The 23,049-nt window shown below is 41.6% G+C and overlaps 1 protein-coding gene across 3 annotated transcripts in view; it reads right to left on the bottom strand.

The window, feature by feature from the left end:
* The window catches only part of LOC134337462 (TLE family member 5-like), a 153,088-nt gene that overhangs the window by 91,868 nt on the left and 38,171 nt on the right, over positions 1–23,049 (bottom strand). For all 3 annotated transcript variants that reach the window (XM_063032495.1, XM_063032494.1, XM_063032493.1), the window contains exon 2: positions 18,303–18,400. In XM_063032495.1, the coding sequence (XP_062888565.1) occupies positions 18,303–18,400 (98 nt within the window). The remainder of the gene's footprint in view (positions 1–18,302; positions 18,401–23,049) is intronic.

Here is a 23,049-nt window from a genome sequence, read left to right as displayed (position 1 = left end):
AGTCAGTCGTCCCTGTCCCGCCTGCATCTGGTCCAGAACGCCACAGCCAGGCTCCTGACAGGTGCCTGGAAGAGGGACCATATTACTTCTATCCTGGCCTCCCTCCACTGGCTGCCATTGTGGTTTAGAACTGATTTTAAGGTTCTCCTTTTTTTTATATAAAGCCCTAAATGGGCTGGCCCCCTCCTATATCGCAGACAGTAGAACCCCTTATTCTACTTCCAGGTCCCTCAGGACGGCTGACTTGGGGCTCCTGGCTGTCCTGCGATCTCAATTTAAGTTCAGGGGTGACCACGCCTTTGCTGTTGCAGCCCCTAGAATGCGGAACAGCATTCCCTTCCCTATCAGATCTGCCCCTTCCCTTGACTCTTTTAAGTCCAGGCTCAAAACTTACCTATATTCACTAGCGTTTGAATCTTCCCGATGTGGCTGATTTTTGGCTTGTGCCTAGGCTCATGTGTTGTTTATTTTGAGCCTATAAGCTGTGTGCCGTGTTGTTTATATCTGTGTTTCTTGTATTTGTGATTTTAGCTACCTGTTATGGTTTGTATAGCACTTTGGTCAACGTGGGTTGTAGTTAAATGTGCTTTATAAATAAATTTGACTTGACTTGACTAATCCACAAACACAACCAGCAGGATATCCTGTTGCCCCCTCCATGGAATTAGTGTGACAAAGCAGTATAGGAACAGGGAGGACAATCTCTCTTAACTCCACATATTGTAGAGTCATGAACATTACAGCACAGAAACCGGACCCTTGGCCCATTTAGTTTGTCCTTAACTATTAATATGCCTAATCCCATCAACCTGCACCTGGACCATTACCCTCCATACCCCTATCAATGTACCTATCCAAATTTCTCAAGTGTTGAAATTGAATGAGCATCCACCACTTCCACTGGCATCTTGTTTCACACAGTCACCACCCTCAGAATGAAAAATTCCCCTCATGTTCCCCTTAAACATTTCACCTTTCATCCTTAACCCATGACCTCTAATTCTAGTCTCACCCAACCTTAGCGGGAAAAACCTGCTTTCATTTACCCTTATCCATACCCCTCATTGTAAGTGTCTGTTAATTCACCGAAACAATCCCTCAATACACAGAATTCCAAATATATTTAACTTTTTTACAGTTTTAAAATTTATTAACATAGAATTCCCATGACCAATGGACTCAACTTTCAAGGACTCTTCAGCTCGTTATCAATATTTATTACTTATTAATACTGTTTCTTCTTTTTGTGTTTGCAATGTGTTGTCTTCTGCACTCTAGTTCAATGCCCTAGTTAGGCAGCCTTTCATTGATGCTGTTATAGTTATTTTTCTATAAATTTATCGAGTATGCCAACAAAAAATGAATCCTAGGGTTGTATATGGTGACATACTTGTAGTTTGCTAATAAAATTTTCTTTGAACTTCCATGCTTATTCCCCTGGTTTGTGTGCAAATACATTCGCCAGGATGATTCAGCTCTAACAGTTAAACCCGAGTATAGCTGGTGTGACCTGTTACCCAACACACAGCCCTTTGTCACCAAATACCCCTCAGTAACAGCCTTGGCAAGTGCTAGCTTGTTGAACACAGTCTGCAACACCACAGGAATAAGCAAAGTGCAAAAAACAATTTCACACTTCAAGCAGGCATCCAAATTATTTCAAGGGCCTCAAGAACCCAAAGGTAGATTTTCTTGTACACTTTCAATTCCACAGCTGCTCCGGTCCAGTGAGAGACCCTAATATTCACTGGCAAACAATCTTAATGCTCAACAGATTGTGAGCCATAATTCAGATATCTAGTAAGTATTAAAAAAAAATCCAACTCCCAAAGTAACATTCCCTCTATGATGGAAGAAAATCGAGGTTTTCATAGAACTTTATTTCAACAGGATATTGCAAAGTGCAATAATAATTCAGAAGTAGTGGAACAAATCCCAAATAAATCACTCTAAAATGAAAACACTATATACTCCCTGACCTACACAGCCAGCAAATATGAAGCAATATATTCACTAACGCAATCGTGGGTCTGTGTAGCATAGGCTAGTCAAAACTGTGATTTAAATCCTAGTGCGTGGTCTTAACCAAACAACTTGGATAACTCAAAACTGAAACACAAACTTCCCAGCTTCCTACGAATCATCAAGCAAATTTGTAGAGGCAGAAAGAATTTTTCAGTGTATACTTTACAGACAAGCTAAATTATTTTTTGACTTAAAACTTCAACTCACTCAACCTCACGTAGAAGCAAGACAGGCCTGGTGCCAGGCAAATAGCCTCTTCCTCAATGTCAACAAGGCAAAGAAGATAGTTATCGACTTCAGGGGAACATTCACTTCCCTCTTTACATTGGCGGAAGAGCAGTGGAAGCAGTTTCAGACTCCTGGGAGCACACATCTCATAGGCCCAGAACACATCCTCCGCCGATGACAATGATCTCCACTGCCTCTACGTCAAGAAGGCTGAAGGAAGCTGGACTACGCACATCAATCCTCGTGTCCGTTTATAGATGTGCAGTTGAGAGCATTCGAACGTGCTGCATTACTGCATGGTATGGAGACTGCGGCAGACAGGAGGGCTCTACAATAGGCAGTTAAAACTGCCCGACACATCAATGCCACCGCCTACCCACTGTCAAGAACATATGTACAGAAAGGTGCTGGAGAAAGGGCAGCATTAGATATGGCAAAGTTATTTCCCGTGGTGGGGGGGGGGCGGAGGAGGGGGGTCCGGGACAAGAGGGCACAACTTCAGGATTGGACGGCCATTTAGAACAGAGGTGCAGAGAAATTACTTTAGTCAGAGGGTGGTAAATCTGTGGAATTTGCTGCCACGAGCAGCTGTGGAGGCCAAGTCATTGGGTGCATTTAAGGCAGAGATAGATAGGCTCTTGATTAGCCAGGGCATCAAAGGGTATGGGGAGAAGGCAGGGGAGTGGGGATGACTGGAAGATTTGGATCAGCCCATGATTAAATGGTGGAGCAGACTCGACGGGCCGAGTGGCCTACTTCTGCTCCTATGTCTTATGGTCTAATATCATGAAGGATCCCCACGCACCTGCTCTCAGTCCGTTTGCCCCACTCAGACCAGGGAAGAAACAACTCAGCCTCTACACCACCAGATTCCATAGCGGTTACTTTCCCCGAGATCAACGGCCTCCACATATTAACCCATTCCACCACCACTACTATTTCCTGTCGATCTCTCTACATACACATACCTAGCACTACTTTATGCACATACAATCAGTCTATGTATATAAGCAAATCGTATGTATTTATATTTATTGTGTTTTTTTATGGTTTATGGCATACTTTATGCCACACCAGATCCACAGTAGCAATCATATTGTTCTCCTTCACACTTGGGGACTGAAGGATAGCAAGAAACAATTTTGACAATCCGAGGCACAGTCCAAATTTGTCCAGACATTCCTGGCCTCACTGTGAATGCTGTCACAGTGTACAGGAAAGAATTAGTTCAGCAAAGGACCTCCTACTAGTTTGATCCCATCATCATGCTTCACCTGGCTGTGTAATAAATCAGTGTCAAGAGCTGGGGTCAATTACTACGGCGAGTCTCGCTGCACAGAGAAAGTAAGCCACAGGATATGTGTTGCCAATTGTGAGTAGAGGCCATCTCCTTGCCTTATTATATAATCAGCCCCAGCTTCTCAAGACCATTTAGGTCATAGAACAGATTTAACACTACCAGCCAAGAATCACCCGATTTTTAGGACACATTTCATAAACTTAATTGGTATTAGTCAAGAGATGACTCCTGAGAAAAGATGCCAAAGAATCTTTGGCTTCCAGTGAAGGGGCAGACCCAGTTTAAAGTCTCAACCAAACGTAATGTTCTTCCAACAGTGTAATTTCCAGAACAGCAGCTTGAATTATGTGCCAAGTCTCCAAGTGGGACAAAATCATAACCTTCTTCACACCTCTACGTTCTAACCTATGGCTAATGGCCAATTTTGTCAAACAAGTTTCTTTCTTATTTCAGTAAACTCTGCAACTGGCTGTGCATGTACAGAATTTTTGTATCAACACTAACCTGGTGCGGAAAAACACCTCAGGACGATGTACAGTGGTGGACGTCCTGCCCACAGCTTCCAGTGACACTGCACACATTAAATGTTTTGTTTCTTCATATTAACACATTATGATACTTAGTACTTAGGAGTATGTTACTTCAGTGAACAGCAGCTTCTCCATATGCCATACACAAACTGGTGCAAACAGTTAATTTTAAACACAAGTGATTCTATAGATATTGAAAATCTTGGAACAACATGCATGAAATGCTGGAGGAACTCAGCAAGTCAGGCAGCATCCATGGAGGGGAATAAACAGTCCGTTCTCAGCCTGAAACCTCTATTCCCTCCATAAATGCTGGGTGTGTGTGCGCGCGAGTGTGTGTACGTACGTGTGATGATTAATTATCAGCGCCTCTGTTTGTGCTGGTCAGGTCCAGTTGAAGAGGAGTGCAATTAGGGTCAGGGATGACTGTGACAGAATAAGATATTCTTCCATCCAGAGGATAATTCTGTCATCAGTTGGGTGATTAATCACTGGGAGCTACTAACCCATTGGCAATGAAAAACCACAATGTGCTGACATCAGCGAGCACCAGCCCTGCCTGCGGCTGAAGGTTTAAAGTGTTTGGTTGCAGCAATCAGGGAGGTGGGGGGGGGGGTGAATGACAAATGCTGGGAGTAGGAAGGAAAGATGAGAAAATGGAGTCTTAAATGCAGAGGAATGAGAGGAAGGGACGGCAAGGGAAAGGACCAAATGACTAAAAGGATCAGGGTGCCCAAGGGAAAAAGACCCCGACAAGAGTGTGCTAGACCATAAGACACAAGAGCAGAATAAGGTCATTCACCCACCTGGCCTGCTCCGCCATTCCACCATGGCTGATCCTGGATCCCACTCAACCCCCGGTCGCCATATCCTTTGATGCCCTGACTGATCAGGAAATGATCAACTTCCTCCTTAAATATACCCACGGACTTGGCCTCCACCGCAGTCTGTGGCAGAGCATTCCACAGATTTACTACTCTCCAACTAAAAGAATTCCTCCTTGCCTATTCTAAAGGGATGTCCCTCAATTTTCAGGCTGTGCCCTCTAGTTCTGGTTACCCCTCCCCCCATCATAGGTAACATCTTCTCCACATCCGAACTATCTACTCCTTTCAACATTCGGTAGGTTTCAGTGAGATCCCCCGGCATTCTTCTAAATTCCAGTGAGTACAGGCCCAAAGCTACCAAATGCTTCTCACATGTTAACCCTTTCATTGCCGGAATCATCCTCGTGAACCTCCTCTGGACTCTCTCCAATAACAACACATCCTGTGTGAGGCTAACTGGCATATGTTTCCTTTCTTTTGCCTTCCTCCCTTCTTAAAGAGTGGAGTGACATGTGCAATCTTCCAGTCTTCTGGGACCATGCCAGAACCAAGTGATTCTTGAAAGATCATAACAGATGCTTCTGTTATCTCTTCATCAACCTCTCTCAGGACTCTGGGATGTAGTCCATCTGACCCAGATGACTTATCCACCTAAAGATCTTCCAGCTTGCCTAGCACTTTTTCCATTTGTAATAGCAATGGCACTCACTCCTGTTCCCTGACATTCATGGACCTCTAGCACACGGCTCGTGTCTTCCCCAGTGTAGACAGATGCAAAGTACCCATTAAGTTCATATGCCATTTCTCTGTCCCCCGTTACTACCTCACCAGCATCATTTTCCAGTGGTCCAATATCAACTCTCACCTCCCTTTTACTCTTTATATTACTAAAAAAACTTTTGGTGTTCTGCTTTATATTATTGGCTGGTCTGTCCAAATATTTCATCCTTATGACAGCTTTTTCAGTTGCCTTTTATTGGATTTTAAAAGCTTCCCAATCATCCAACTTCCCACTCACTTTTGCTACCTTATATGCCCTTTTCTTGGCTTTTATGCAGTCCTCAACTGCCTTTGTCAGCCATAGTGGCCTACCCCTGCCATCTGAGAACTTCCTTGAATGTTGCATCCATGTGCACGAATGTTGTGTGTGCATGCCTGCATCCACATAGTCCTTACAGCAGATCTGCTCTTGGTCCCTTCCATCGCTTTGAATTCATCAGGGGGAGAGGGGGAGCCTGCTGCATGGGCAATACCTTGCTCTCCATATCGTACTGCCCCGGCTTGCATAAACAGCGGTGGAATTGAACCCTCACTGCTCGTGCTGTGAAGTGTTATGTTAGTCACTATGCTACTGTGCTGTCAAATAGGATCAAGAAATAGGGCAAGGGGCAAAAAGTGATGCCAAGTTAAAAGATTAGTGATGATCTTAATAAATGGTAAAGTATAAAGAGCAATGCTTTCCCCCCATGTGAAATCTTCCAGCATAGCGTTAGAATCATTTAATACACAGTCAGCAAAGTCAAAGTCAAGTCAAAGTAAATTTTATTATCAGAGTACATATATATCACTATATAAAACCATAAGATTTATTTTCCTGCGGGCATACTCAGCAAATCTAAAGAATAGTAACAATAGTAGGATCAATGAAAGATCAACCGGAGTGTAGAAGACGACAAACTGTGCAAATGCAAATATAAATAAATGAGAACGTGAAATAATGAGATAAAGAGTCCTTAAAATGAGATCATTGGTTGTGGGAACAGTTCAATGGATAGACCAGTGAGTGTAGTTATTCCCTTCTATTCAAGAGCCTGAAGGTTGTGGGGTAGCAACTGTTCTTAAACCCAGTGGTGCAAGTCCTGAGGCTCCTGTACCTTCTACCTGATGGTAGCAGTGAGAAAAGAGAATGGATTGGGTGGTGGCAATCTTTGACAATGAATGCTGGCTTCCTACGACAGCGTTTCATGTAGATGTGCTCATTGGTTGGGAGGGCTTTATTTGTGATGTACTGGGCCAAATTCCTTACTTTCTGAAGGATTTTCCATTCAAAGACATTTGCATTCCCATACCAGGCTGTGATGCAGCCAGTCACTACACGTCTATAGAAGTTTGTCAAAGTTTTAGATGTCATGCTGAACATCACGCAGCTCTGCCAAACAATGCTAAAAAGTGACCACCATATTCCGGGGAGTTACTTTGGTTAATAAAAAATTTAGACATCCTCATAGGCTCAATATGATGCTTCAATGGAAGGCTTTGATAATGATTGGTCTTTTGGAGACCACTGTTTGCAAAATGACACTTAGAACAAGCCGAAACACCTCAGTGCTGGAGATTAAATTCGACTCAATGGGGATTTGTTTACATTTTCATTGTACAAAACTCATTCAATTCTCACTTTTAAGTGAAGGACAATCATTTTACTTTCAGTTGCGACAAATATCCACACATGACCGACGCGCCTTTGCACATTTAACCTGTGTCTCACAGTTCAAAGAACAAAGACACAAGGAATCACCAGCAACTCCATTTTAAAATACATGTTTTAATCACTCTTCAAGATTCCCAAGCAGGATAGGAGCATCTTGAAGTGCAGGACAGTTGGCTTAAATTTCTACAGTTTCTCCCATCAATGCACTAAGCATATTGACCACCGCACAGGATCACAACAAAAAACTGCAGAGGGTTGTACTCAGCCAGCTCCATCTCAGGCATTGACATCCAAACCATCGGGGGAATCTTCAAAAGGCAATGCCTCAAAAAAGCAGGATCCATCATTAAGGACACCCACCACCCTAGACATGCCCTCTTCTTCAGGTACGGAATCCTGAAGGCACACACAACGCTTTAGGAACTAGCTCTTTCCCTCTGCTACCACATTTCTGAATGGTCCATGAACCCATGAACATTTCCGTAGTATTAGACTATAAGACTATAAGATATAGGAGCAGAAGCAGGCCATTCAGCCCATCAAGTCTGCTCCGCCATTCAATCATGGGCTGATCCACTTCATCCAGTCATCCCCACTCCCCTGCTTTCACCCCATACCCTTTGATGCCCTGGCTAATCAAGAACCTATCTATCTCTGCCTTAAATACACCCAATGACTTGGCCTCCACAGCCGTTCGTGGCAACAAATTCCACAGATTTACCACCCTCTGAGTAAAGTAATTTCTCCGCATCTCAGTTCTAAAAGGACGTCTTTTAATCCTGAAGTCGTGCTCTCTTGTCCTAGAATCCCCTAGCATGGGAAATAACTTATCTGTTATCTATTACCATATCTAATCTGTTCAGGCCTTTTAACATTTGGAATGTTTCTATGAGATCCCCCTCCCCCACCCCCCCATTCTCCTGAACTCCAGGGAATACAGCCCAAGAGCTGCCAGACATTCCTCATATGGTAACCCTCTCATTCCTGGAATCATTCTCGTGAATCATTCTATTTTCCTCTCTTTTTGCACTACTTTTAAGATACATTTCTTATTGTAATTTACGGTAATTTTTATGTTTTGCAGTATGCTGCTGCCACAAAATAACAAATTTCATGACATGTCAGTGATAACAAACTTGATTCTGATTCTTGTAGGAAGTTAACAGTCAACTTGCATATTGCAATCTCCCACAATCAGCTCTGTGACAGAGCTCAAATGTACCCACTTCATAGCACTGTTGAGTGTGTCAACTCAAGGACTTCCTTGAAACCATGCCAGGGATTTATATACCCAAATACTTCATAAGCCAGTACTGGAATTTCAGTCTTAATGAAATACCCAACTTTCTGCAACGAGATCTGAACTAACAATCTTTGATACCTCCACCACAACCTTCCATTTAGGTGACATCTTTAAATTCAGACAATGCACTCTATCGTCCTTCACAGATGTGCGATCCAAAGGAATTAGACCATAAGATATTGAGCAGAATTAGGAAACTTCAAGCCCATCAAGTCTGCTATGTAATTTACTTCACTGTCGCCAAACAATTGATACTAGAGCGTACAATCATCACAGCGATATTTGATTCTGCGCTTCGCGCTCCCTAGATTACAGATCAATAGTAAATATTAAAAATTTAAATTATAAATCATAAATAGAAAATAGAAAAGGGAAAGTAAGGTAGTGCAAAAAAAAACGGGATTTAACTCAACTAAGATAACAGGGCAAAGGCTGTGACAAAGAGGTAAAAAAGTGAATATTACAGAACAGGAGTTAAAGAGACAGAGGAGATACGGAGCAAATGTCAGGGAGGTTTTGGTCTTGAGCTGAAGGCACACCCACACATGGGGCAGTGATTCAGTCCTGGGATTCTCAAGAAACCAGAATGATGGAACTGAGCAGAAACATGATGGTTACAAAGCATTTCTTTCAATTACACAGCATGAGGGAAAGAACTTCAGAAGTTTAAAGTTACAATAATACTTTATTTTAAAACATTCGGAAAGACGTTAAAATAAAGCACATTTTAAATTATGGTAGACTTTAAATGAAAGCCAATAACTCTCACAGTATGCACAGGGATAATGGGTGATTGAGCCTGGTGCTGAATAAGGCTCGGGTAACTTCAGTTCAAGCTGATTGTCACAAGCATACAGTTTAATGTATTAATGCCATGTGAGCTGTGGGCATGCTATATTGGCACCAGAAGAATGGCAGCTACGCCTCCTCCAACACAACCCTCACCGATTTGGATTTGAAGCGAACAGTGTATTTCACCGCACGTTTCGATGTACGTGTGACAAATAAAGTTCACCTTTAAATATTGGATTCATGCAGCAGCCTAGTGCATTACAAATGTGACCAACAATAACTTAAACTTACATTAATGAATTATACACAATTTACACAATGAAATAAAGATAATGACATTACAGCAAGTTGAGAGAGAATAAAATAAATACAACCCGAGGTAGTGTAAGGGCTCTTTGGGTCAGTTCAAGAACCTGATGGCAGTGGGGAGCTTTGGATAAGCAAAAGTTTACAACAGAATGAGGGGAAAGCCAAACGTACTGTACTTTGATGTACCCAAGCTTAGGATGCAGCAAAAGCGGACAAGCACCCAGAAACAAGATTGCTACAATCAATACTGGCAAACACAGAGTAGATGGCCCAAATGGTCTGTTTAATGAAATAAAATCCATGCTGCTTCTACGTGACATGTGCCCAGCTCCAAAACAATGCGGCATACATAAGCACAACAGATATTAACACAAACAACTCCATGTGTCGCAATTAATTTTTAAAATCTAATTAAAACACAAACGTTTTTGATCACAGCACTTGCATTAATAAATGCTGAGAGGTCAGCAGCAATGATGATCTTACTGACAAGTATTCCAGTGAGCTAGCAGTAATGACAAATTTCAGATAACGATCACAGTGGAATGCTCATGCATGCAAATCTCTCAGCACGCGAGATATTGTCAATGTCGACGGCTCTATATTCAGAATGCCTACAAAAACACAAGGGCCACGTCCTTGCTGCAAAGCTTAGGAAACAAAGCACTAGCTTTGTATAAATGTCAAAGGAGATCTACCATGATTTCAGCTCTTAGCTTTCAAGCAGCTAACTGCTAATCTTCTACCTGATAGATTACACAATGCCACAGACTGGCAGGGCGAAGAACTCAATTAAAGCAACAATGAACCTCTCTCAGCTTGTCAGACTTTCATCTCTGTAGTGATAGCGTGATTCTCAAGCAGACTAATTGTGCCACTCCCTAGAATAGGATAATGCTCCCTGTCAACCTTCATCAACCTATCGGAGATCTGTACAAGGCATATTCCACCACATTTCCTTTCATGGGACACTGATTGTATTTAACTAGGTCCTTTTATTAGACCACACTTCATAAGCACTTGATTTATTGCAATATACTTTGGGATATCTGGAAATTTCCTTCATCGTTGATCATATAATTAGGGCTACGCATAGTCACTGAAAGTATTGACTGATTTTAGCTGTTTTATAAAAGGCACACGTGAAACTTTAACCACAAACAAAAGAAAACCTGCAGACGCTGGAAATCTGAGCAACGTGCACAAAATGTCGGAGGAACTCCGCTGGACAGACAGCATCTATGGAAAAGAGTACAGTCATTGTTTGGGCCCGAACATCAACTGTAGTCTTTTCCATAGATGCCACCGCCTTGCCTGCTGAGTTCCTCCAGCATTTTGTGTGTGTTGCATGAAACTGTAAGACAAAATGTAACACTACACCTCTTCCAAATATTCCAAATTATTGCATTGAATAGTGCATATTCCGGTTGGGTAGCCTCCAATCTGACAGTAGGAAATTCAATTTCTCCAACTTCCAGTAATTTTTCCTTCCCCCTTCTCTCTCTTTCCGGTCTCCTCTTTTCTTCTCCTCACCTGCCAATCACCTCCTTCTGGTGACCCTCGTCCTAACTTCTCTCCCATGGTACACTCTCCTCTCTTCAAAGTACATTTATTATCAAAGAATGTACAAATTATGCAACCTCGAGATTTGTTTGTTTACAGGCAGCCGCGAAGCGAGAAACACAAATAGCCCAGTTTAAAAATATACCATTCCTCTTCAGTCCTTTACCTTTTGCATCTATTCCCTCCCAGCTTCTCATTCATAATCCCTGATCCTAGCTGGTTTCACTCATCACCTGCTAACTTGTGCTCCTCCCACCCCTCCCCACCTTCATATTCTGGTTTCTTTCCAATCCTAATGAAGGATCTCGGCCTGAAATATTGACTCTTTATTCCTTTCCATTGATGCTGCATGACCTGCTGAGTTCCTCCACCATGGGGCGGTAAGGTAGTGTAGCGCTTTAACAGTACCAGTGACCTAGGTTCATTCCCTGCTACTACTTGTTCAGGAGTTTGTACGTTCTCCCCATGACTGCATGGGGGTTTCTCCAGGTGCCCCAGTCTCCTTCTACAGTTCAAACACTTACCGGCTGCTAGGTTAATTGGTCATTCTAAATTGTCCCATGATGAGGCTAGGGTTATCTCTGGGTTTGCTGGGCGGCATGGCTCGAGGGTCCAGAAGGGCCTCGTTCATGCTGTATCTCAATCGTAGTCGCGTATGGCATTCACACTTCTAACCGAAGTGTGGCCTGAATCTGCCCGTTCAGGAGCTAGGGTTGGATCAATCTCTGACTGGCATCTCGCCCACAGCTGTCCCAACACAGATGGCCCTGAGATAGCATCGTCTGATGGAGTCCCTGAAGGACACAAGCCTCCACACAACATCAACATATTGATTCAGGTCGGAGAGGAATATCTCAATAAATAAATCAAAATCTTTGTGAGTATATTATTTTGAATTTCCAGCATCTGCAGAATCTCTTGTCCTTATCATTATTTTGGAAGGGAAGGTTAGGGAAGGTGTTGAAAAACAGCAACAGATGTGTTTCAACTTTTGGAAAGAGCAGTTTTCCACAAATTTTTCTAACAGATTAAACAAAATACTTGTAGACTCGGCAACCTGAGGAATTACTTCATTCACATTCCCAACAGAGGTGGTAATATGGCTTTTAATTCTAACTGAACCCTACTGTTGGACCTTTACTGTTGGACTTTGGCCACATTCCACCGTGATACAACACTTGGCGGCACGGGAGGTCGTTCCTGCCTGTGGCCATCGAACGTGCAGCTTCTCCTGTGGAGGGTCAGACACCCTGAGCCAATAGACTGGTCCTGGACTTATTTTCCATCTGGCATAGTTTGCATTTTGGTGTTTGATTGTTGGGGTTTTTTGTATTGCTATATTTACGCTCTATTCTTGGTTGGTGCGGCTGTAACGAAACCAAATTTCCCTCAGGATTAATAAAGTATATCTATCTATCTATAAGCAAAAAACCCAATAATGAATTTAATACTTATTATAATAAATTGAGAGGCAGTTTAGCAGTGATGCAGATATTAACTTTCAATCTGATTATGTATTTCTACAAGAATACATTGAAACAGGGAAGGAATTTTATATCTTAAATAATATACCATTGCTCAATACATTTGAGCAAACCAGAGATATCAAGTGTGCCAGACTTGACAGTTAAGTAAGCTTTGCCCCATTTTCACAAATGGTGTGCCATGCACAGCAGTACTGCTGCATTCGATTGAGACTGTAATACCAGCTAAGTAGCTCCTTCACAGTTTGTCAAGTGTTAGAAGGGTCGATTAGAAATGAATGGCAATTGGCCTTTGTTACTATGTCTGATAATAAATTCATGTTGCATTGAAAACCTCATATCAAGAGAAATCATTTTGTCACCGAGCTACAATATAAAAGATTTAACTCTTGAACAAAACTTTCAACTTAATTTAGAACTACTTAAACAACTTTTATTTATGGTTCAATCTGGAGTATTTTCTTGGGCTTTAATATTTGACGAATTTGGTTAATTTTATTTATTACAACACTTTGATCCAAAAAAGATTTTCAATCGCCACGAGCAATCTGTGCCCATGCAGTTAGAAAGAAAAAAAAATGTATATTAGCACAGTTTTCATAATTATTGCAGCATTCAGCTTTTTTTTAAGAAAAGTACACAAATACATACAGTTGGAGAATAATTTCATGCAAGGGTAACTTCTACTTTATTATTCAACATTGTGATGAGCCTAAAAGCTTGTAAGAAAGCTATGTAAAAAATGGGTAGAAATTTCCTTGAGATCTTCTCAAGAGCACAACTTCCCAAGGGATGCAGTCACATGATTCAAAAATCACCATTGGCCTAACAGATTTTTGAAAGATGTCCTCCTCACCCTCATTAAAGTTACAGTTTCTTTGGTGAAATCGGTACTGTCAGAGAATTGAAGATAAGTCTTTTCATGCAATTTTTAGTGTAATGCATTGTATCAGTAGCTCAGGGACAGCTGAGATGATAATTTTACCAAACATTGGGGACAGGAAATGCTGAACAATATTAAAGGAGGATTTCCTGCTATTATGATAAAGTACATATTCCTTTGGTGGTGAAGAAAACTGTTCCAAGGACAATTTACTAGGGAGGTGCAGAAAAATATGGGGCTCTAGTATTCTCAAATACATTCCACTCACAAGGAAAACTCAGAAAAGGACCATAGATCAATGAATATTTACAATATGTTTTCCTCGATCTTCTATTAACTTCAGATAAGCACATTCTGGAGCACGCAAAGTCCTTTTCCATAAACAGTGAGGCATATCTCGATGGTTAATAGGCAATGAATGAAAAGATCCTTCTTCACCTAGAGTCACCTCAAAGCCACCATACATTTTTAATCAACTGGAGCAGAAATCATGAAAGCAATCTTCAACTCAATCTAGCATTTCAAGGCACACTTGTCAGCATATGCTAGCTAATTCTAATCTTGCATCCCAGAGAAATGACCCAAGAAAATAGAGAACTCTGAATAATTGAATAATTCTGTTTCTGTAATTAGTAGGAAATAAGTTCAATGAGGCAAAGTACCCTATCAGGCCGCTGTCATATTGAGAGCTTGTTAACATAGGACTTCACAGCACAGTACAGGCCCTTCAGCCCACAATATTGTGCCAACCTTTTAATCTACTTTAAAATTAATCTAACCGTTTCCTCTTATATAGCCCTACATTTTGTCTCTCGCCCATGTGTCTATCTCAAGAAAGAGTTTCTTAATCGTCCCTACTGCAACATGTTCCACACACACACCACTACGTTTTAAAAAAAACTCACCTCTAACTTCCCCCTGTACTTTCTTCCGATGGTAAAGGTCATTTCCATCCTGGGATAAAGTCTCTGGCTGCCAACTTGATTTATTCCTCTCATTATACTGTACAACTCTATCAAGTCATTTCTCATCCTCATTCACTCCAAAGAAACAAACGCCCTAGCTCATTCAACATATCCTCATAAGACATGCTCTCTAATCCTGGCAGCATCCTGGTAAATCTCCTCTGCACCATCTCTAAAGCTTCCACATCCTTCCTATAGTAAGGCGAACTGAGTTGAACATAACATTCCAAGTGTTCTGCACAAATTGGCTACCAACTTTCTCCCAAAAGTGATTGCACTTCCAAATGTATTTCATTGATTGCAAAGTGTTTATGAATAACTTAGAGATATCACTAAGATTCTATAAAACAATCAAAATATTTTTTTTTAAAAATTACACCATACCAAATTACAGTCTTTAACCTGGTCAAAAGACCACAATGCTTGGATTTTTTTTTTGTGTGCTTTCTCTTGCTGTTCAACCCAATATTGAAGATAAATGCATTAAAGTTCTGATAATCTAGCGCCAGCTCATTAGTCGGGAATAGCACGGCAGCAAGTCGAGTGTGCCACTGGGGCCAGAACAGGTCAGGAAAGTGGGTGGGTTAGTGGCCAGAACTTGTTACGCTTGCATTTTGCCTACTCCCTTTAAAATGTTTAGGTTCACTAGAAAAGTTGTGCTTTTGCATAACATGCAAAACAAGTAAGATCAGTGTATTTGGGTACTGAAGCAACAGACCACAAAAATTTGCTGGTCTAACACCACTACAATACCAAAATGTGGCAGACGTACCAAAGACATACAAGTGAGGGTTAGTAAATTATGGACGTGCTACATTAGCGCCGGAAACATGGCGACATTTGCATGCCCTCTGCACATCTTGGATTGTGTCGGTTTTTGTTGTAAGCAATGTATTTTTGATGTACTGCACATGACAAGTAGAGCTAATACCTTTAAACTTAGCTTTTACAAGGCACTTGGATAGTTTTTTTATTTAATATGCAGTGCAGAATAGGCCCCTTGAGCCACGATCCAGCAATCTCCCGTTTTAATCCTAGCCTAACCATGGGACAACTTACAATGCTAAATTAACATGCCAACCAACATGTTTTTGGACTGTGGAAGGAAACCCACACAGTCACGGGCAGAATATACAAACTCCTTACAGACAGCGGCAGGAATTGAACCCATGTTGCCTGTACTGTAAAGCAATGTGCTAACCCCTACACTTACAGTGCCACCCTCATATGGACAGGAAAGGTTGAGAGGGACATGTACCAAACTGGACTAATTCAAGTAGGCCATCGTGGACAAGCTGGACTGTAGGGCTGTTTCCATGCTGAATAGCTCTGTCTTAATGGCTCTGAATAGCTCTTACCACACTCAAATAACAGACAAACAAATAATATTACAAATAGCCGCAGTAACCATCACAGCAACATAGCAGATGAACACAAATTACAGGATTTCAAGGTCAAAGTGCAAGTCCAATACTTCCTGAAGTCTCACCAACTGCTGCTTACCTCTCCCTTAAGGCCAAAGTGAGAAAATTATCGGTATTCAGTCCCAAATCAGATCTCCTTCAAAAATATTTAACTGGTCACAATGACTATTTTGACATTTTCCTTGTTATGAGGAAGGATTTTCACCCTGAAACATTAACTGTTTCTCTTTACATGGAGGCTGTCTGACCAGCAGAGCATTTCCACCATCTTGTCATTGTACAGGTAATGTGGGACTGAAACTGTATGCATGCCAGACAACATGCAGAGCTAACAAGATTACATTCTCTGAATTATAGAAATCACCTCAACATTCTTTCCAAACTGGTGCCAGTTTAGAAGCCAAAGCTAAAGCTAATTTCATCATTTATCATTGTGACACTGCATTGGGAGCCCAATACCTGAATCTTCAGAAAATTAGACAGAGATGGTATAAACAGGCCTTTCAGCCCAATGAATCCATGACAACCATCAGCCATCCACTTACGACAATCTAACATTAATTCTCCCACATTTTCACAAATTCTCTTCAGAGTTTACCATTCACCTACACACTCAAGACTATTTACAGAGGCCAGTCAGATTAAGCTCTTTCATCACTGGGTAAAGAAAGAAAATATGACCACCCATAGGAAACCCAACTGGAGAAAGACCAAGGGGTAGTGCAACACAGTACAGGCTCTTCAGCCCACAGTGTTGTGCCGACCGTTTAACCTCCTGCAAGATCCATCTAACTCTTTCCTCCCATATTGCCTTCCATTTTTCTATCAACCATGTGCCTATCCAGGAGATTCTCAGATGTCCCTGATGTATCTACCTCTATCCCTGGCAGTGCACATACTATTCTGTAAAATACCTCTTACATCCCCCTCTATATTTTCCTCCAATCACCTTAAAAGAATGGAATCACATATTTAGCTATTTGCATCCTGGGAAAAAGGTAATGCTGTCCACTCAATCTATACCTCTTATACACCTCTATCAAAACATCTTCCATCCTCCTCCACTCCAAAGAGAAAAGCCCAAGCTCACTCAACCTTTTTGTATAATGAGGAAACCATAACTGAACACAATACAAGCATAGTCTAAGCAGAGTCTTATAAACATTAAAACTTGCAACATTACCTTGAACATAATCTCCCGACTAATAAATACCAATACACCAAACTCCTTCTTAATCATTCCAACAACTTTGACAGATCTGTGCAATTGGACCCCAAGATCCCTCTGTTCCTTCACAGTAAGATTCCTACCATGAACTTTATGCTCTCCATCAAAACCAACTTTCCAGAGTGTATCACTTCACACTTTTCTGGACTGAACTTTATATCCCTCTAAACTAGGAATGCCCAGCCTGGGATCCACACATCCTTTGCTTAATGGTATTGGTCCATTGCATTAAGGTTGGGAACCCCTGCTCTGAACCTTTGCTAGCCTGTCTCAGCTATTTTAACATATTACTGTACCTGTCTCAGCTATTTTCTTTGGCAGCTATCCAGTAAGAATTATACTTTGCACAGCAAATTCATCCCGCTGGTTCCTTTCAAATCTCTCCTCTCTCAGCTTAAACCTATGTCCTCCAGTTTTTGTTCCTTTTCCTGAGAAAAAAGACTGTACATTCACCCTATCTACCATAAGCCTTGATTTTATACACCTCCAAGGTCATCCCTCTGTTTCCCCGACCTCTCCCTCCAACTCCGGGCCTCGAGTCTTCGCAACATGCCTGAATATTTGCTGCCATTCTTTTGTACACACAACACTGCCCTTCTGCTGTTTGATTTCACAGTTAATGAAAATCGAAAGTCTGCACTTTCTAGTCCACAGACTGAAACAGCAACGTGGGTTATCTTTCCACAGATACTGCCTGATTGGCTGACTGTTTTCAGCATTTGCTTCTTTTTATTTCAGTGTGCAGACCTCTTGTGCAGCTGACTATTAATAGTCTAATAAACTAATACTTGAAGATTAAAGACATCACTCAAAAAAGCTGCCTTCAGGATTTAGGCATTAATAATAAAATTATTGGCAACTTAATGTGCACTGAAGCTTAGATGAAATGAATTGCAACTTTAACCTTTCAGTACTTGCTGCACACTGCCATTTATTATCCCTGAAGTGAAATGGTTTCTAGTAATGTGCATGCCTGACACGCAACCTTCAGTTCAAGGAAGTCTCATTACCTGTGGTACTGGGCTTGCAGAAACTGAAACTCATCTTTGATACGATCACAGGAGTCCGAGGTAGTAAACTTCAACTGCTGTGCCGACTGCGACGGAGCCTTTTGCAAAGGAAAAGAAAAAAAAAAGTTAATTAAGAGACAAAACGACTTGCAATAAAATTAGTCACACCATCTTACACGTCTGGAATACAGGTGCAGATCGGAGTTACAGATGGTTGCTTAATGGGAACATAATTGTAAAAATGCACCGCAGAAGACTTGTTGATGCTGGTTGCTTGATTTTCTAATCTCAAAGGAACAGCCGCGTGACCAACTGAGAAAATTTCATTAACATGCCTGTCACTGGGCCTGGCCTTCTCCAGCCTCTCAAGTGCAAGGAGCAGAGCTTTGAGTTTCGCCTCCGGCTTTGCCCAGTCTTCAGAGTAATTTTTATGACTGCATCAAATCTCATCCTCACCCCTCTCATGACAGATTTTTATCTCCTGCTTTCGTTCCACCTGTATTTTCAAAGCTTTCTGTGGCCCAGAGGTATGGACTTCTTGCAAAGTGTGGGCGCAGCAGAGACAGAAACCCTCCACTATGACAGCATTCTGCTTATTCTTCAGAACAAACAGCGAGGTGCATTACTCAACAAGGCTAGAATTAGAGAACCGATCTAGTTATCAGTTGATGCACGCACGCATATACTTTCCAGTGAAGGCACTTCATCAGCAAATAAGCAAGTTCTTCAGCTGACATCACTCGCAAAGCTAATCATATCATCACTGCCAACCTCAGCAAGATCATCTCAGTTCACACAGGTCAGGATGCAACTGGTGACTTTCAGTCTGACAACAGAAACTACAACATTGGGATTAAAGTAATTTTAAAATGTCTCCTACATTGCATGCAACACCTTGAAGTTCAGGGAAGTTTCTCCTTTACCTGAACTTCGAGAAACTTCAACAATGCTCTGGATAATGGAACATTTAGAAGCAATGATACAAGAGCATACAAAATTCCCAGACAGAAAATGAGCTGCTTTACCACTGAACTTAAATTTGGAGAATCTGAGACCACCCTTAGAATGCAGACATAGTATTCCCATCTTCACCCAATGCACGAGTCCCCCCTCACCTCACAGCATGATACAGGTTGAAGGTTGGTAGCCAGCCTGTGCTGTTTGAGAGCCAAATGCAGGAAGCATTTCCCCCCCCTGTTGCTCCTCTTTACTCCCACATGGACAAACCCAAGAATACTTCATACGTGAAGCATTGCGATTAGCGTAACTCTACACAGCGCTAGCGATCGGGGTTCAATTCCCGTTGCTGTCTGTAAGGAGTTTGCATGTTCTCCCCATGACTGTATGGATTTCCTTCTGGTGTTCCGGTTTCCTCCCACATTCCAAAGACATACGAGTTACTAAAGGGTAGGAAGTTGTGAGTATGCTGTGTTGGCACCGGAAGCAGGGCAACACTTGTGGGCTGCCTTCAGCATATCCTCAGACTATGTTGGTTGTTCATGCAAAGATAAACATTTGATTGTCTATATACATATTTAAATGTACATGTGACAATTCTTTTGTATTTTTCCATCCAGTTACTGTAGTCACCAGGTATTTTTTGGATGCTCAGCTATATTAATATTACCCAGTACAAGATTATCAGATACACTTTTTGGGAAAATAACTTCTTGTGTCAAAGTTCTGAGCCAGTCTGAACAGGAGATGAAGGTTGGTTACATCAGCCCTAATGCAACACTTTCCAGTATGGCCAGGGGGTACATTGCTTTGAATGTAGAGAAGCACAGGCAGAGAATGCAGATGAATTTCTGTGGAATTCGTTGCCACAGGCGGCTGGGTGCATTTAAGGCTGAGGTTGATAGGTTCTTGATTAGTCAAGCCATGAAAGGATATGGGGAGAAGGCAGGAGAATGAGGGTGACAGGGAACAGATCAGGCATGATGAAATGGCAGATCAGACTCGATGGCCCGAATGGCCTAATTGTGCTCCTACATCTTACAGTCTTTGAAACTCTAGGTATACTAAGCCGCAGCAATGAATTTCCCAAAGTGCGAGGTAGAAGACAATGAATATTTTGGCGAGATACGAAGCAACTACTGCACAGTGCTGCATACCATGCGGCATAATCCAATATTTTATCCAAAATAAGAACTAGCCAAATCAGGCTTTCAGTAGATCTTCCACAAGAAAAAAATATCACAGGGTTACCATCACTCTGGCTTGATATATTAATGCAATCAACCATATTTAAGAACGAAAAGCCTAGTTCTCAAGTTTGGAGGACATGGCAAGCTAACAAGTAATCTTCCCTCTACATGTTCAGAATGCAATTCAACTCACAATATTTTATACATACTTAAGGACAATTAGACATTAAAGGCATCAAAAATGCAAAACAAATATGATTCTGAATATGGATGGTCTCCTGTTACTCTCACAAGAGTTAAGGCATTACCAGTTCAAAGCTCCTAGTCTCACATAAATGTGACGGTGAGATGAGGGATGTGTTTTCAAAAGTGGGTGCAATGTGTTATATTGGATCAAAATAAAGTGAACTACGACAAATTAGAGACTGGCAAAGTACTTTCCTGATATGATTTCTGCAGATTTGAATTTGTTGAGAATTATTCTTCATGGGTGCTATATTTAATCCCCCTCACTCCCAGAAGCAAGCTGAGAGTCTCATTAGCACATCCATTGAAACCTTTATGGACATATTTTGTACTGGAATATTTGGGAGGAGCAGGAGGGAGTGGAAGAAAGGTGACGAAAGTTGGAGAAAAAGGAGCAACCTAGCAGATTAACTGCCTTCTTCCGATTTAAACTTGTATTCTGCTCAGCACAGAGCAAATGCGGTTGATTTCTAATGTGATTGCCCTACAGTAGTACATTATTGCCATTTTAAACTATTCCTGTGAACATATACACAAGGAAACAGTAAAGGAGCAGCAGCCCATTGGCACAGAAATTGGTTTAGATAGTCTACTGCAAACCAATTACAAAATTCTAATTGGCCCTTTAAGTTAACTCACACCTGTACAAGTTCATTAGATAATGAGAGGGAAGGGTTTTTCCCCACTTCTGTAACACATGACCCTAATCTTTCTTTTCTACACATCAAATTGCTAATAATTACAACCCTTCCACTATTATTCGAAGTGGAGGTCTGTAATTAGTGGTATTCTGCAGGGATCCGTGCTGTTGCTGATGCATATACAATACCGTGCAAAAGTCTCAGGCACCCTACATTTTTTTTAAATACAAAATTTTGCTTTAGATGCTTATTTTTTGTCTTCTATATTAGTGTGTCAGTAAAAAAAAAAGACAAATTTTTAGATTTTCAAACATTCATCTTCCAAAAAATTTAATGTTAGAGAAATTTTGTATTTAAGGAAAGCAACATATTAATTAAGAACACTTTTCAAATAAAATCTTAATTACTTTGTAGGTATGTAGCCCAGTGCATGACTAAACAAAGATAACAAACAGGATGCTATGATCAATGACATGAGCTGAATGAACTAAACTGGATCAGACTGGGCGAAGGACAATCAAACCAAGAGTGAGGGTGTCGTAGATGTGCCAGTTTAATGTTCGAATCATCAATTCTTCCACCATGGCAAGAGTGAGCACAGCAATAAGAATCAAGGTGGTCATCCTGCATCAGCAAGGTCTCTCCCAAGCAGAAATTTCACGGCAGACAGGACTTTCAAGATGTGCCATCCAAGCTCTTCTGAAGAAGCACAGAGAAACAGGCAAGGCTGAGGATCAGAAACGCGGTGGACAGCCACGGAAAATGAGTGCAGCAGGCCAAAGATGCATCGAACCAACATTGCTTCCAAATCAGAAGAAATGCAGCACTGCCATCAGCTCTGACTTCACTGGAACTCAATTTACACCCCTCTACAGTCTGAAGTCTTGGCAGAGTTGCTGCCAGAAAGCCATTCCTCTAAAGTGGAAACAAAGCCAAGAGGCTCGCCTACGCACAAAAACTCAAGGACTGAGGGGCAGAACAATATATTTCAGAAAAATATGAAATGTTTGGCTCAAGCAGGAGGCAGTTTGCCCGTAGAAGAGCTGGACAGTGCTACATGGATGCGTGTCTGCAGCCAACAGTGAAGCATGGCGGAGTTCCCCTGCAAGTTTGGGGCTAAGGGCACGCACTTAAGATGAGAGGGGATAATTTTAAAAGAGATGTGAGGAGCAAGTTTCCCTCCCCTCACAGAAAATGGCGGGTGGCTGGAATGTGCTGCCTGGAGTGGTGGTAGAGGCAGAAACATGAGGCATGATTAGATAGGCACACAAACGTGAGGAAAATAGAAGGATATGGACACCATACAGGCATAAGGGACTAGTTTCATGTGGTAAACCATATATATGTTGTAACCGGGTTAACTGTCTGGACACACCCCTCTGCTGACTGCCCCTGTGGCTCCTCCCACAGACCCCTGAATAAAGGTGATTTTGCGTTGCCCCTCCCCCTCAGTCCAGGGGCAGACACGCAGCATGAAAGTCGTATTGTACAGCGAATAAAAACCTTTCTGTATTTACCCTACTTCAGTCTTTTGGAGTTATTGAAGGTGCTTCATTTAGTTAGCCATTTGATTACTCAACATTATGGGCCAAAGGGCCTGTTCCTGTAATGTACTGTTCTATGTTCCACTATTATGATTAAATAGGTATCTAATTAAAAATTATTTAAAACTCCAGTTGCTAAAGACAGTGTCTGGAGATTAATCTTTGTAGT

Source organism: Mobula hypostoma, chromosome 24, assembly GCF_963921235.1.
Source record: "Mobula hypostoma chromosome 24, sMobHyp1.1, whole genome shotgun sequence".
Classification (NCBI taxonomy): domain Eukaryota; kingdom Metazoa; phylum Chordata; class Chondrichthyes; order Myliobatiformes; family Myliobatidae; genus Mobula; species Mobula hypostoma.
The sequence above is the reverse complement of the archived record's forward strand: the minus strand, read 5'-3'. Positions and strand labels throughout refer to the sequence as shown.